At 34.8% G+C, this 14,407-nt stretch overlaps 1 protein-coding gene across 1 annotated transcript in view; it reads left to right on the top strand.

The window, feature by feature from the left end:
* Positions 1-14,407, top strand: part of GSL04 (glucan synthase-like 4) — a 29,811-nt gene extending 15,404 nt beyond the window's left edge. Inside the window, exons 15-40 of the mRNA XM_086459904.1 lie at positions 1,167-1,219; positions 1,301-1,361; positions 1,941-2,022; positions 2,113-2,162; positions 4,135-4,221; positions 4,287-4,421; positions 4,522-4,616; positions 4,704-4,788; positions 4,871-5,031; positions 5,183-5,306; positions 5,416-5,510; positions 5,870-6,017; positions 6,092-6,243; positions 7,004-7,110; positions 7,220-7,342; positions 7,428-7,496; positions 7,597-7,783; positions 7,929-8,040; positions 8,562-8,681; positions 8,755-8,870; positions 10,317-10,400; positions 10,607-10,719; positions 10,804-11,033; positions 12,160-13,008; positions 13,755-13,940; positions 14,021-14,407. Of these exons, the coding sequence (XP_086316030.1) occupies positions 1,167-1,219; positions 1,301-1,361; positions 1,941-2,022; positions 2,113-2,162; positions 4,135-4,221; positions 4,287-4,421; positions 4,522-4,616; positions 4,704-4,788; positions 4,871-5,031; positions 5,183-5,306; positions 5,416-5,510; positions 5,870-6,017; positions 6,092-6,243; positions 7,004-7,110; positions 7,220-7,342; positions 7,428-7,496; positions 7,597-7,783; positions 7,929-8,040; positions 8,562-8,681; positions 8,755-8,870; positions 10,317-10,400; positions 10,607-10,719; positions 10,804-11,033; positions 12,160-13,008; positions 13,755-13,940; positions 14,021-14,251 (3,855 nt within the window). The 3' untranslated portion in view covers positions 14,252-14,407. The remainder of the gene's footprint in view (positions 1-1,166; positions 1,220-1,300; positions 1,362-1,940; positions 2,023-2,112; positions 2,163-4,134; positions 4,222-4,286; positions 4,422-4,521; positions 4,617-4,703; positions 4,789-4,870; positions 5,032-5,182; positions 5,307-5,415; positions 5,511-5,869; positions 6,018-6,091; positions 6,244-7,003; positions 7,111-7,219; positions 7,343-7,427; positions 7,497-7,596; positions 7,784-7,928; positions 8,041-8,561; positions 8,682-8,754; positions 8,871-10,316; positions 10,401-10,606; positions 10,720-10,803; positions 11,034-12,159; positions 13,009-13,754; positions 13,941-14,020) is intronic.

The raw sequence follows: 14,407 nt of genomic DNA, 5'->3' as shown, positions 1-14,407 counted from the left end.
CAAAATGTGTGGTAGATAACATTATCGTTTCTTTCCTAGAGAAGGTTAGATAGTTTATGCTGTAGTACCAGTAGTGTTCAAGTTGAATCACATGGTTGAATTTCATATAACCAGTATGAAGAAGTAACCCCCCAAGGGGTTGGCCTAGTGGCAAGCCGAGCCTTGATAAGCTCCTTAGGAAGAATAGGTCAAGAGTTTGAAACCCCACGAAGCAATGAATTCCTTGGGGCCACCCTCCAGGGTCCGGTTGACCCTCGACTCAACCAGTTGCACATAGGACATTCCAAGGGGGTAGTGTGTGTGACCGTGGGACTAGTCTCACCTGAAGGGTGGGGATACCCATGATAAGCGAAAAAAGAAAAAAGAAAAAAAGTATGAAGAAGTGGTCTTCATCAACACATAAATTAATGAAGGAAAATGCAACAATACCAGTCACCTTCAAATATGAGGTTTTCTCACCTAGGAAGAAGATCCTCAAAGAAAGACCCTTTCAACACCAAGTGGGGCTTAAACCAAGAGAAGATAAGGGCCATTATTATATGGATATCATCCTGAAATGGATTTTCATTCTCATCATAGACCTTTCTATTTATCTCTATCCAAATGCCCCAAGCAATCTCCATACATGTCAGATCTAATACTGATAGCGGTTCTGTACTAATTTCTGTTATTGGTGTCTCCATCAGAATACAAGTGATAAGAGAAGGGCAGTCCTTAGAATCAGACTGCCATCAGGACTTTAACAACCACTAAATAGAATTAAAGTCAAAATCAAGGGCTATGAGCCCTTTTCTGATCAAAGTAGAGGCAGAGACAACCATAGGTGTCACTCTTGTACTCTATGAAGCAGAATGAGATCAATTTGACATTGAGAAGGAATTATTATTATTTTTTGTCAGTTTTTTTTACAAGCATTTATTTGTTAGTTACATTCTAGATGATGCTTTTGGAGCTAAATTTTGTTTTGTTTCGTCATGCACAATTGCTTTCTATTAAATCCTTTATGTCCACCCATTCAAGGGATAGGCAGATAGCTACACTATAATTTTCTTTCTTATTCCAGGGATATAATGCGTTATTCAATGGTTAAGTTTCTATTTGTCAGTACACTCTCATCTTTTTTTGGACTTCATAAATCTTATCTTGACAAAGTTGTTGTCATGCAGCCTCGATTATTTGTTGGGCGTGGAATGCAAGAAAACCAACTTTCCCTTTCAAAGTAACCCTTTCATTCTGTTCAATTTTTTTGGGTTTATTATTTTAAGCCTGTCATGACATCTCTCCTTGTCTTATGTTCTAGGTATACAATTTTTTGGGTTCTACTATTGTTGAGCAAAATATCATTCAGCTACCATTATGAGGTAAGTAATTGACGTGCTACTATGATTAAACCCTCAAAGCATATTATTAATGATGATGGATACTTTTCAACAGTGCCACTAACTTATTTAGATGGGAGTATGGATTTGATTGTACCCAAAAACAAACACTTTCATATAGAAGGTTGGATTAGTTGAGATGGGTTTGTTAATCTATTGAGGTAAGAGATTGCTTTCTTAGAGAACATTGGTTCATGGATTAGGAGTGGGACCAAGCCCTATGTAGATGCATATGGTATCCAAGAGTAGATATACTTCACTATTTTTTCATTTTTCTTCTCATTTTTTTGACAGATAAAAAGATTGTATTAGAGAAGAAAGAAATGAAAATTACAATGACAGGTCCTTAGTGGTTGAGAAAACCCAAGCAAAGAAGAATTGCATGAAGTCTTATCCCAAAGATATGGGGTTGGATGAATGAATCTTATTCCTCCATTCCACTCGTTCTTGGGACAAGTTAACCATCAATTTATATCGGTTGACATTTTGAATCCTAATGGAAGCATGCATGTGGAACACAAAGTAAGCATCTTGATTCTTATTGCTTATCGAAAAATGCAGATAAAACCACTTGTAGAACCAACCAAGCAAATCATGAAAATTGGTGTAAGCAAGTATGACTGGCATGAGCTTTTTCCAAAAGGTAATTTTTCATTCTTCTGATCACATGTGTATAATATTAGAATTTTGTTTTATCAGCTATAATTAATTTGTCATGGTGATCTTGTTCCAGTGAAAAGCAATGCTGGTGCCATCGTCGCGGTTTGGGCGCCTATTATACTTGTGAGTTCTCTTGAAAATAATGGCTCAACCATTATTTTGAGTCATCACTACCAATTGTTTGAACCTTGAACCTAAAGAGTGAAATGAAAACTTCATTTCAATATAGGATGAAGGCGAGTGCAAAACCACCGTCATCATCTATCTTCCGAAAAAAGAAGAAGAAAAGAATTGTCACTGTCATGATTCATGGTTTATCTTAAAAATTCGAGTCGGTGATGCACATATTTTTTCTCAATTTATAGATCACACCTTCTTCAATTTGTTCATGTTGTAGATAATTGAACTTAGAAGTATATTTTTTTTTCATCAATCGTTGCCAATGTCTCATCCTTATGAGTTTCCCTAATAAAGTTGCACTACAAAATTTCCGCCTTGGTGGGGTGGTAAAAAGTGTCCATGTCATAATACCATAGACTCGGATCAGAATCCATCCTTCACACAAACCTATCAAAAGATAAAAGAAAGTATCACCACACATGTATTGCTAGTTCTTCCTTAAAACTCCTAACTTATATCCCTCTCCAATTAGTGTTGTATTTACGTATTCTGACTAATGCTACATTATGATATATAGTGAGGGACCTCTACTTGACTATAAGTAGTTAATACATCCAAACCTATTGTAGAAAGATCCAAGCTTGGGGTCCATCCTATGTGGAAACCCACTATAAATGAAACCCTATTGTCTCTCAAATGAATGTTCTGCCACTAGTTATGATGCAGGGAAACGTGAAACTTTTTCCTAGGATTTGTTCGCCATGTCTTCAAATGGCTAATGATATTGTACTTTGCAAGGGATCAGATTTTCAGTTCCATCAAGTTACTTCTCTAGCATTCATATCTTCAATAATGCCAATAGGCTCCTTTGAGGCTTCCTTTTTTCTAGCACAGCCAAGCTAACTCTCCACAAAAGATGATGATTTTTATTGAAGAACCAGAATAAATGCAACTATCCTCTAAGAACGGGGAGGAGAGAAAGGAAGAAAAACCGTCTACATAAGCCAAAACAACCCTTTATCCTCCAAGAAAGGGGAGAATTACAAAAGAAAAGTTAAAAAAAAAGAAAGGACAAAAAAAGTGATATGTAATCTCTCTATTTCATTAACAAGTCTCATCCAAACACAAAATCATCAAATAAAAAACCCTTACAATCACCAAAAGATCTCACCCATTTCAACTTTATAGCTTTCTTTAACTTATTGGTCACTGTAGTTAGAGATCATCTTTACCAATCGTTTGTATACTTAAAATAACATGATTGTGATTACTTTCTTGCATAATCACAACTACCTTGGATAATTGAGTCAACGTGTAATGGAACTAGACATTCATTTCATCACTCTATATGTTTTCTTGCCTGTTTTACCACTTTCTATAGTTTTAGCAAAATATTTCTTAATGTTTCCATCATTTCCTCGATATTTCCATCATTCTCACATTAGGTCAAAATTCCCCATCAAGCCAACAAAATTAAAAAAAGAAAAAAGAAGACTGCTTTAACATGTTATGCCGACTCCCTTCTCAACCATCAAGCAATACCCTCTTCGTACCTCTTTAACTCCTCAAATTTCCAATGACCAGCAATCATCCATCCTGGTGCATGAACTCTGCTTACTCGTCACAGAAATTGGGCATGTTTAAGCTCACCAATTCTGGAGGATGCCCTAGCTGACCCTTGGCCTCTTAACTCTTCACCCGATGTACTAAGTAGAATGTCATTTCTAGAGAGCACCTGAGCATGAGTAAAAATCAGTGATTTTGGATCCATGTGACACAAGTTCTTATCCCAACTGTAAACTGGACAAAATTGGATATTAATTGGCAAGCAGGCTTGAAAGCTTACAAAGGCAGTCTTGCAAAACCCTTCTCAGAAATTATTAAATTAACGATTTATTTCATCAAATCATCTTCCGTTTGTTTTAAACAAATGAGTTATTTTTGAAGCTTGATAGTCATGGTGTGTTTGTTACAGGTATATTTTATGGACACCCAGATCTGGTATTCCGTTTTCTGTACAATCTTTGGTGGAGTCTATGGTATTTTTCATCATCTTGGTGAGGTATGCCTTCTCTTTTCTCTTCTTGCTAGAATTGTAGTTGTCTTATGTTTTCTTCCTTAATTTAGATTCGAACAATGGGGATGTTGAGAAGTAGATTCCAGTCCTTGCCTTTTACTTTCAATGTTTGCCTTGTTCCCCCCTCTTCAAAAAATGATCAAGAGAGAACTGTAAAACGTTTCCTCAAGCAAAAGTTTCACAAGGTATATGATCTTTTTATCTATATTACAAAGTGATTTTCACTATTTTATGGATCTAGGATCCTCTTGCTTTCGAGTATGTTGACCTTTTCTCCCGTCTTAGGTATCAGAATGCCAAAAAAATGGTTTTGCCAAGTTCGCTCAAGTATGGAACCAAATAATCACTAGTTTTCGTTCTGAGGACTTGATAAGCAACAGGTACATTTTGTTTGTTGCTAAATTATCTACCAGACCTTTATCTAGATTTTCCAAAAACCTAAGGACTGAGTGTTTCCTTGTTAACAGAGAGATGGATTTGATGACAATACCTATGTCAATGGAGTTAAGTTCTGGTCTAGTCCGTTGGCCCATATTCCTCCTAGCAACCAAGGTATGGTCATTATTCTTTTAATTTTCGCCATCATAACTTGTTAAGATCATTCTTCTCTGAGGATTCTTTCCTACTTGTGTAGTTTTCAACAGCATTGAGCATGGCTAGAGAATTTGTTGGGAAAGATGAGAATCTAATCAGAAAGATTAGAAAAGATAACTATATGTACTGGGCTGTGAAGGAGTGCTATGAGTCACTGAAGTATATACTTGATGTTCTAATTGTGGGTGATCTAGAGAAAAGGTACGAAAGTCATCAACTTTCATCAATTCTGTACCATTTAATACTCTGGGGTTATCATTTTTCTGAAGCTTTGATTGCTAATTTAGGGCTTTGAAACCACCCTCCGTTTCTTTATTGTTTTCCCTCAACTTCTTTTAGTTTGATTTTTCAGAATTATTTCTATAATATTTAGTGAAGTTGAAACAAGCATCAGTAGATCCAGTCTTCTTGCGGATTTCAGGATGAGTGAGCTACCGGATTTACAAATTAAATGTACTGAGCTAATTGATCTTCTGGTAACGATCTTATTAACTCTCCAGTACAGTTTTTTACCATATACTTCATTTTTCTTTTGATCTTTGAGCATCAGTGACTTTTTTCCTGTCTACCTGACATGTTTTCAAGTTTGAGAACAAAAAATCAGACCAAGAGAAAGTGGTGAAAATTCTCCAAGATATCTTTGAGGTTGTGACCAAAGATATGATGATACATGGAGACAGGTTTGCTACGCCCAAACACTACCCACTTTTCAAGTCTAAATTATATTCTGTAATTTTTGAATAACTTATGAGAGCTGCTATTGGAACCCCAATTTTTTCTTATTAGACCCCAATTAAAAATAAAGAAAATAAGTAAATGGTTGAGAATAAGTATAAGTTGGTGTGCCAATAGAAGCTCTCTCTCAATTTTTTTGGCTAGATCTATTTTTTGGGTTTAAGATTTTATATGAGCCTAATCATATTTTGAATGGTGTGTTTTAATCTTTAGTTGGGGTGTGATAAATAATTTAAGAAATTGGGGTGTAATAAGTAAAAGTTGGGGTGCCAATAGCAGTTCTCTAACTTATATCTGCTTACAGATTATTGGATTTGCTCTACTGCTCCCAACCGCTGGAAGAGAATGCAATTATTTTGTTCAAACAAGGTCTACCAGAGTTATTTGCATCAAATAATGACAATCCTGCTATGCTTTTCCCACTGCAAGATAATGGCTCTTTGAAGGAACAAGTGAGTATCTGATTCATGAAGGTATCTTAAATTTAACGTATAAAACTCAGTTGTATGATTGTTTTTAATGGCAGATCAGACGTTTGCTTTTGTTGCTTACCGTCAAAGAGACAGCTATGGAAATCCCTGTGAACTTAGAAGCTCGGAGGCGTATTTCTTTTTTCTCAACTTCCCTTTTTATGGATATGCCTAGTGCTCCTAAAGTTCGAAATATGCTGTCATTCAGGTTAGGTTCTTTGTTGCATTTTGTTTTTCTCAATTAAGCATGGAAACATTTTTCTCTTAACAATGAATTTAGTTTACACATTAAAGCTTTCTAGGACAGTATCACGGATAATGTAAATAAAAATATAAACACAATGGGCCTAGTGCTTGTCAACAACTAACGAATTTGTAAAAATTAATACAGAAATGGATAAAACTTTTAGTCAATTACTTGACCTGATACGGTTTTAAAATATTTACGTACCTGGACAAATTTATCCGTCTTTGAAAAACTTGTGTAGTGAATTTACCTTTATACCTCTTTGGTTTTGAAGTATTCAGTTACGTAATTGGACCAATAGCCTGAGGTTTTAGTCCCAAAAGAAGTCCACTTGTTGGTCAATCCAAATATTGCAGGGCACACTTTGGGCACATTGAGCTCATGGACATTTGGCCTATCCTTTCATCGGCCTTCACAACAAAAAGCAGTTCAATTGATGATTTGTTGCCATTTATTTGAATAATATTCATCAAGGGCATGAAGCCCAATTCTTTTTTAACATTCAACTATGTTCATGATGAAATGGATAAATTTGTCATTAATCGCGCTGATTTTTGGTGTGAAGGTCCACTAAAGGGTGGGTAAACTTTATTAATGTTGTTATTTAGATTCTACAAAATGGATAAATTTGTACAAGTATTTAACATTTGCTTGTTTAATAAATATATATTTGTAAGGTGAATTGGTTTTTTTTCATCTAATAGATTCTCTTTGGATTCAGTGTTTTGACTCCGTATTACCAAGAAGAAGTTAATTTTTCAATGAAGGACCTTCATTCGAGCCAAGAAGGGGTTTCCATTATATTTTACATGCAAAAGATGTATCCAGGTTACCTTGAAACAGATTTCTGTTATTGGGTTAAAGTAATAATATGACTCCATCTATCGATATGGATTCAATTCTGATTAGAACCATATGGGTCCTTTATTTAATTTAGATGAGTGGAGAAATTTTTTGGAACGCATGGGATGTGAAAGTTCGGAAGACTTGAAAACTGAAGGGAAGGATGAAGAGCTTCGAAACTGGGCCTCTTTCCGTGCACAGACACTAAGTAGAACAGGTAACGGTAATAGATATCTTAAGTAATGGATTACCATCTGCATCCTAAATTCAACTCTAAGGTTTTGTTTTCCTTCAATATACAGTAAGAGGAATGATGTACTATCAGAAGGCCTTAAAATTGCAAGCTTTTCTTGATATGGCCAAAGATGAAGGTAAGTTCCATACAAATGATTATTTAAAATTTTAAAAAGTACTCCTTCAATCTTTCTTTGAACTAAACATTCTTTCTTGTGGTCAATCTTTTTCAATCAGATATTCTTGAAGACTATGATTCCATTGAAAGGCGGTATGATAGGAGAAACAATCCACACTCTTTATTTGCACAACTTGATGCACTGGCAGACATGAAATTCACCTATGTCATTTCTTCTCAAATGTTTGGTGCACAAAGATCTTCTGGAGATCCTCGTGCACAAGATATAATTGACTTAATGATAAGGTAATCAATGAATATTTTACAATCCTTTGATTTTCAGATATAATTGACTAAATGATTAGGTAATCCATAAATATTGCAAAGTCCTTTGATTTTCAGTGCAAATCCTGTAAATGCATGATTATATCTTTGTTATTATTTCTGTAAGGTATCCATCTCTACGAGTTGCTTATGTTGAAGAGAAAGAAGAGATTGGACCAGAAAATCCTCCAAAAGTTTATTCTTCTATTTTGGTTAAAGCGATCAACTCTTTGGATCAGGTAATGTACCTTTTAGGTTTTTTAAAAGAATTAGAAATTACAAAGCATAATTGTATTGTTTTTTAAAAGGATATTTATCTGAATTGGTTAAATATTTGTTCATATACGCTTTTATATCTGTTTTTCATTTTATCGAAAAAATTCAAGGATGTTGTTTTCATGAATTAAAAATAGGAAAAAGATTGTGTAAAATTAGAATGGAATGAATAAATACCACCATTCATTTTAGCCACTTAAACAATAAAAATCATTGAAAGAATTTGTTTGCCCAAATGTTTAAACTTTTATGTAATAATCCTTGTAGTTTAATATATTATATATATATTTTTTGGCATTTGTGAGCCAAATTCCAGAGATTAATTTGCATTTACAAATGACCAAAAAGTAATCTACATTATTGCATTTTTTAACATTTTACTTTTACATACTACGGTAATTCTTTTTCCTGACTATCTATGAGTAACACAAGGTAGATGATGATGATTGTGAATTTGTGACCTATCGCATGTTTACTTGTGCAGGAGATATATCGCATAAAGCTTCCTGGTCCACCCAATATTGGAGAAGGAAAACCTGAGAATCAAAATCATGCTATAATTTTCACACGTGGTGATGCTTTACAGACGATTGATATGAACCAGGTATGCTTTTTTTTTTTTTCCCCTAAGTCATTGGGTTTTATGCATTTCGCTTACATGGTATTTGTTTCTATAGGACAACTACTTGGAAGAGGCATTCAAAATGAGAAACATTCTGCAAGAATTTCTTCGAAACCAAGGACGACAAACTCCAACGATAATTGGTCTGAGGGAACACATATTCACAGGAAGGTTAGATCATTTAACTGGTAACTACATTATAGTTCATATGCATACACAACAAAAACACACAAATACTAAGAATTTTATTTTATAACCTTCACCTTTGACCACTCCCCCCTCCCAAAAATAAACAAAAAATAAAATAAAAAAACTAAGGTAAACCATCAGTAATTTGCATATGAAAAACATAGACAAGCTAAAAAATTCATTACATTAAGAGGATGCTAGAGATGGTTATGATGAAAGAAATGCCAATCATCACATTGCATGTTGCTAATTCATGAAAAACAGCATACTTGTGATTCGAATGGAACTCTTATTTCCAGTGTAAAATGAATGTTCCCCTGACAAAAAAGTGGCCATGTCTTGTAGGAGATTTAATAACTAGAAAACTTCAAAGTTTTGTGTGTTGTAGAATGGTGTTTTGGTTCTAAGCTAGAGTAAGACAAACTCTTCCTTTTACTGGAGGCAAGGAGTCCTTGAAAAGCGCAATCCAATAACAGATATGGTCAGTCCATTTTGGTTTTTTTCTTTTGACCAAAACATTGCCTCAAAATGAGATTTCAAACATTGGTGGATAGGGGCTTTGCTCCCTGCTTACCTACTAGGCACTTTGTTGCAGCTCATACAAAGTAGTAAACTTTAGACTATGTTGCATGTACTGTATCCCATATCTATTGAGCAGTGGATAAGAATAGATACTGATTTTTAATATTTTGTTGCATGGTATGAAAAATCCAACACATCACAATGATATTATCTTAATCCCGTTTACCAGATGTAGAGTTAGAAGGGTTAGGAGCAGGGATGGCAATAGTCAAGTATTATGCCTTTCCTTTTTCTCTAACATATGGTATAATGGATTGAGATCAAGGAATGAAATTTTCTCCATTAAACCTCATAGTGCGGTTTTTTTTATGCAATAGCTCATAAATCCTTAAGATTCTTGTGGGGGCAAGTGCCCCACTACCCCAATGTAAATTGATCTGAAGGTTGGGAGTTTCATTCTGAGACACAATTGTGTTCCCTTCACCATTCAATCAAACATTAGAGGATTGACTAACCTCAAACATTGAAATAAAATAACTGATCTACACAACTCAGACCTTTCAACTTCATTCCTTATCTCCGCAAATCAAATACTATGCTGCCAAGGACTACACAATCTAAAAAGCTCTAAAAAACATTTTTAAAGCTAGAAAGTCAAAAATAGCCAAAAAAAATACCTTACCGAGGTTTTAATCTTGATCCAAATCATTCAAGACCTCTTCTATATGGGGTATGATGCATAAATAAATCAGATACAAAAGTATAACAAATAAAATAATTTCATGATATGCACCTAAAAGCTAAACAACAATAATATAAATTGTACACAATGTTTTAGAAGAAATACATGTTTATATTTGAAACTTGCAGTCCAGGATCCTTACATGGTTGTCTTCCTAATTGCAGTGTTTCATCTTTGGCTTGGTTCATGTCTTATCAAGAGACCAGCTTTGTCACCATTGGTCAAAGGCTTCTAGCAAATCCTCTCAGGTAGGATATGAATTGTACATAGAAGTTCTAGATTGGAATTTTACTAGAGGTGGCAATATTAATTTTAATGTTCTATAAAATTTTGTTTGATAATATATTATCAGTTCCTCATGAAATTTTATATATGATATTCCATATTCCAAAACTTCATGATTGTGCTAAAGTTTATTTATTTTTTAATTCTTACATCAATATTTGGATACCAGGGTACGATTCCACTATGGCCATCCAGATTTATTTGATAGGGTGTTTCACTTAACAAGAGGTGGAATAAGCAAAGCCTCAACAACCATTAACCTGAGCGAGGATGTTTTCGCTGGTAGAAATTAGTATCTTCATTGTTGTACTTTGTAACCATAGTCTTAATATGATTTACACTGATGGATCATTTGATTTCATATAGGGTTTAATTCCATATTACGACGGGGTCATGTTGGGTACCATGAGTACATGCAAGTTGGCAAAGGTCGGGATGTAGGTCTAAACCAGATTTCGAAGTTTGAAGCCAAAGTAGCCAATGGAAACAGTGAACAAACACTAAGCCGCGACATATTCCGCCTTGGACGTCAGTTCGACTTTTTTCGGATGCTGTCCTGTTACTTCACTACTGTTGGATTTTACTTCAATAGCCTGGTATCTCTTTAAATCTTGTGAAGCTCCCTCTCATAAGTATTGTGGACAGATGCACATTTCATTTAGGATTATACGTTATTGGATAATGTCTATAATCCTTCTTAGTTGTGGTGAATATTTTAGATCTACCTACGGTCTTTCAAACTGATGACATACTCCCTTGACTGTGGTATTCTATGAGAGGCTAACAGAAAATGACGGAAATACTTTTGTCTTCAATCTGTTGGCAAAACCCTTCATTTCTTTCCTACCCCAAAACACTATCATCTTCAACCTCTTAAATATTCAGGATAAAGCAGTGGAAAAGATTGAGTAATTAATCAAATTCTTCAGAGAACTAGTGGCGATCGTGTCTCCAAAACCCAAGGTTGAAGGAAAAGGGTTTTTGGTGAAAAACTCAAGGGTTTTTGGCCAGAGTTAGAAGACGAGCGTATTTCATTAAATTCCTTTTAGTCTCTCATAGAAGATCACAGATTCACAGTTATGGGGTTTTGTCATCAGTTTGGAATGCTTCCCTATGTCAAATATTGACCAAAACCCAGAGTGTTATGTCTAAATTACCCTCAAAATTTTCAGACATAAGAAATACCTAAAAAGTGCATTTGAGAGCATCAGAAGGAATTCCAGAAAGCTCAGAATTGTCTGTCTGGTAAAAGTCAGTACAGAATAGACTTCTGGCTGTTTCTCAATGGCCGTTAGTATTTTCAGATCCTTGCCTGCCTTCATATATTAATACCCTTGTAGTTATAGGGAAACCCCAATGTGTTCCTTTTTTTTTTTCTTCCATTTTGGCACAAATAAAATTAAATGATAAACTGTTGAAATAGTCAAGGGGGGGTGTCTCAGAACCTTTGTAGTCTACTCCAAATTTAGTTGAGACAAGGTTAATCCTGTTGAATTGTATAAAGTATGAGTGGCTAACTATCTGTCATTTAGAATTCAAAAGTTATAAAATACCCTATTATCTTTCAATAGTAATGTTTTCTTGTCCTAGTGTTCTTGATCTTCTCTAGTCTGTTGTACTTGTTATCTTATCTATTTTGATTTGATATGTTCCATGGTTAGATTTTCTTCTCTGATTAACTCAGTTTACCAATCATTTGTTTTCTCTTGCCATATTCTGCAGCTATCGGTTATTGTAATATATGTTTTCCTCTACGGGCAGTTATACTTGGTTCTTAGTGGATTGGAAAAAGCACTCCTTCTCGAGGCTAAAATGCAGAACATAGAATCCTTGGAAACAGCTCTTGCTTCCCAATCATTCATCCAACTTGGACTCTTAACAGGCTTACCGATGGTGATGGAAATAGGTCTAGAGAGAGGATTCCTTACAGCTTTAAAAGACTTTATTCTCATGCAGTTGCAACTGGCCGCTGTTTTCTTCACTTTCTCCCTTGGAACAAAATCCCACTATTATGGTCGAACGATTCTTCATGGTGGTGCCAAGTACAGACCAACCGGCCGTAAAGTCGTGGTGTTCCATGCAAGCTTCACTGAGAACTATAGATTATACTCACGTAGCCACTATGTGAAAGGTTTCGAATTGATGCTCCTGTTGATTGTTTACAATTTGTTTAGACGGTCTTATCAAAGCAGCATGACATATGTTTTAATCACATATTCCATTTGGTTCATGTTGACAACTTGGCTGTTAGCACCAATTCTGTTTAATCCTTCAGGATTCGATTGGGGGAAGATTGTAGACGATTGGAAAGATTGGAATAAATGGATTAAGAATCAGGGTGGTATAGGAGTACAACAAGATAAGAGCTGGGAATCTTGGTGGAATGATGAGCAGGCCCATCTTCGACACTCAGGGATTACATCTAGAGTACATGAAATACTTCTTTCTCTGCGATTTTTTATCTACCAGTATGGAATGGTTTATCACCTCGATATATCACAAGAAAACAAAAATTTTCTTGTTTATGTTCTCTCATGGCTTGTGATTGGTGTCGTCTTCTTATTGGCTAAGGTAAAATTCTACCCTTTCTCCCTCTTTATTTAAAAAAGATACTTGTACACTATGCTTGCTTGCATGTGTAACATAGCAACATTTGCATACTTATAATTATGGGTGATTTATCAAAACATGCACTGAAAATTGAAAAATTACCATAACGACACACTGTTCATTTTAATTCCAAAATCACTAAAATATTTTCGTTGGAGTGGGGAAAAAATTCACTGTTTTGTAAAACATAATTTTTTTAAAAATTGTTTTAGTGAACTAAAACAGAGAAAATATTTTCTGTTTTATAGAACAGGAAAAAATATTTACTATTCATTTCAGAAATTTGCCGTTTTGGTAAAAAAAGGTTACTGTGTCGTTTTGGTAATTCTTTCTATAATTATACATGGGATAATGCTCAGAGACACAGAAAAAAACTCACGGGAGAACTTTTGGCAAAGAAACTCTTTAAAGATTTTACTTTATGTTTAGTTTTTCTTGGGCTTATCAGGGAAAAAAAATGTTGCTTGAACCATTAAACCAAAAACCTTCCATAATGTATTCTTGGATTTTATTAATTCTTGAAAATATGGAAGATTAGAAAAAAACCATGACATGTGGGTAGGGTAAACTCATTGTTCAGATACCATAGAAGATTTAAAGTGTCTATCAATAAGCAGTAGGGGGTGCAACACCACCTTTATTTGGACTTGCTACAACATTTGATATCTTGATTCAATCATATAATATGAATTTCACATGCTATACAGGCAGTGAACGAGGGGCGGCAACGACTTAGTAGCAATTATCACCTTTTGTTCCGGCTTCTTAAAGCATTTATGTTCCTAGGGGTCCTATCTATCATAATTACTCTTTCTGCCATCTGTGAATTATCTCCAATGGACTTGATTGTGTGCAGTTTAGCATTTTTGCCCACTGGATGGGGCTTGATTTCGGTAAGTTTGTATCAAAGAAATAGAAGAATGAATGTCTTATGTTTTACTTATTCTCCGACTAATATTTAAGTTTTGTTCAGATTGCACAAGCTGTGAGGCCTAAGATACAAAATTTTGAGTTGTGGGACTTTGTGATGGTTCTTGCTCAAGCTTACGACTACGGAATGGGAGTTATTCTTTTTGCACCAATAGCTGCATTGGCATGGCTTCCAATAATATCAGCCTTCCAGACTCGTTTTCTATTCAACGAGGCGTTCAATAGGCGGCTTCAAATTCAAACAATTCTTGCAGCAAAGAAGAAGCGTAAATAGTTTACTAATAATTGCTAAAAATGTGTTTATAGAATTACCTGTATATCTTAGTCATTCTTATGTACTCTTATTTTTTAATGAGTTGTTCCATGTAATATAAATGTTAGATCTTATTATTATCAATCAAAAAGCTTAGGAAGCAAATTTGAATGTAAA

The sequence above is a fragment of the Akebia trifoliata genome, chromosome 11 (assembly GCF_017979445.1).
Source record: "Akebia trifoliata isolate Shusen 1 chromosome 11, ASM1797944v1, whole genome shotgun sequence".
NCBI classification, from domain to species: Eukaryota; Viridiplantae; Streptophyta; class Magnoliopsida; order Ranunculales; family Lardizabalaceae; genus Akebia; species Akebia trifoliata.
This window is presented reverse-complemented; position numbering and strand designations above follow the sequence as displayed.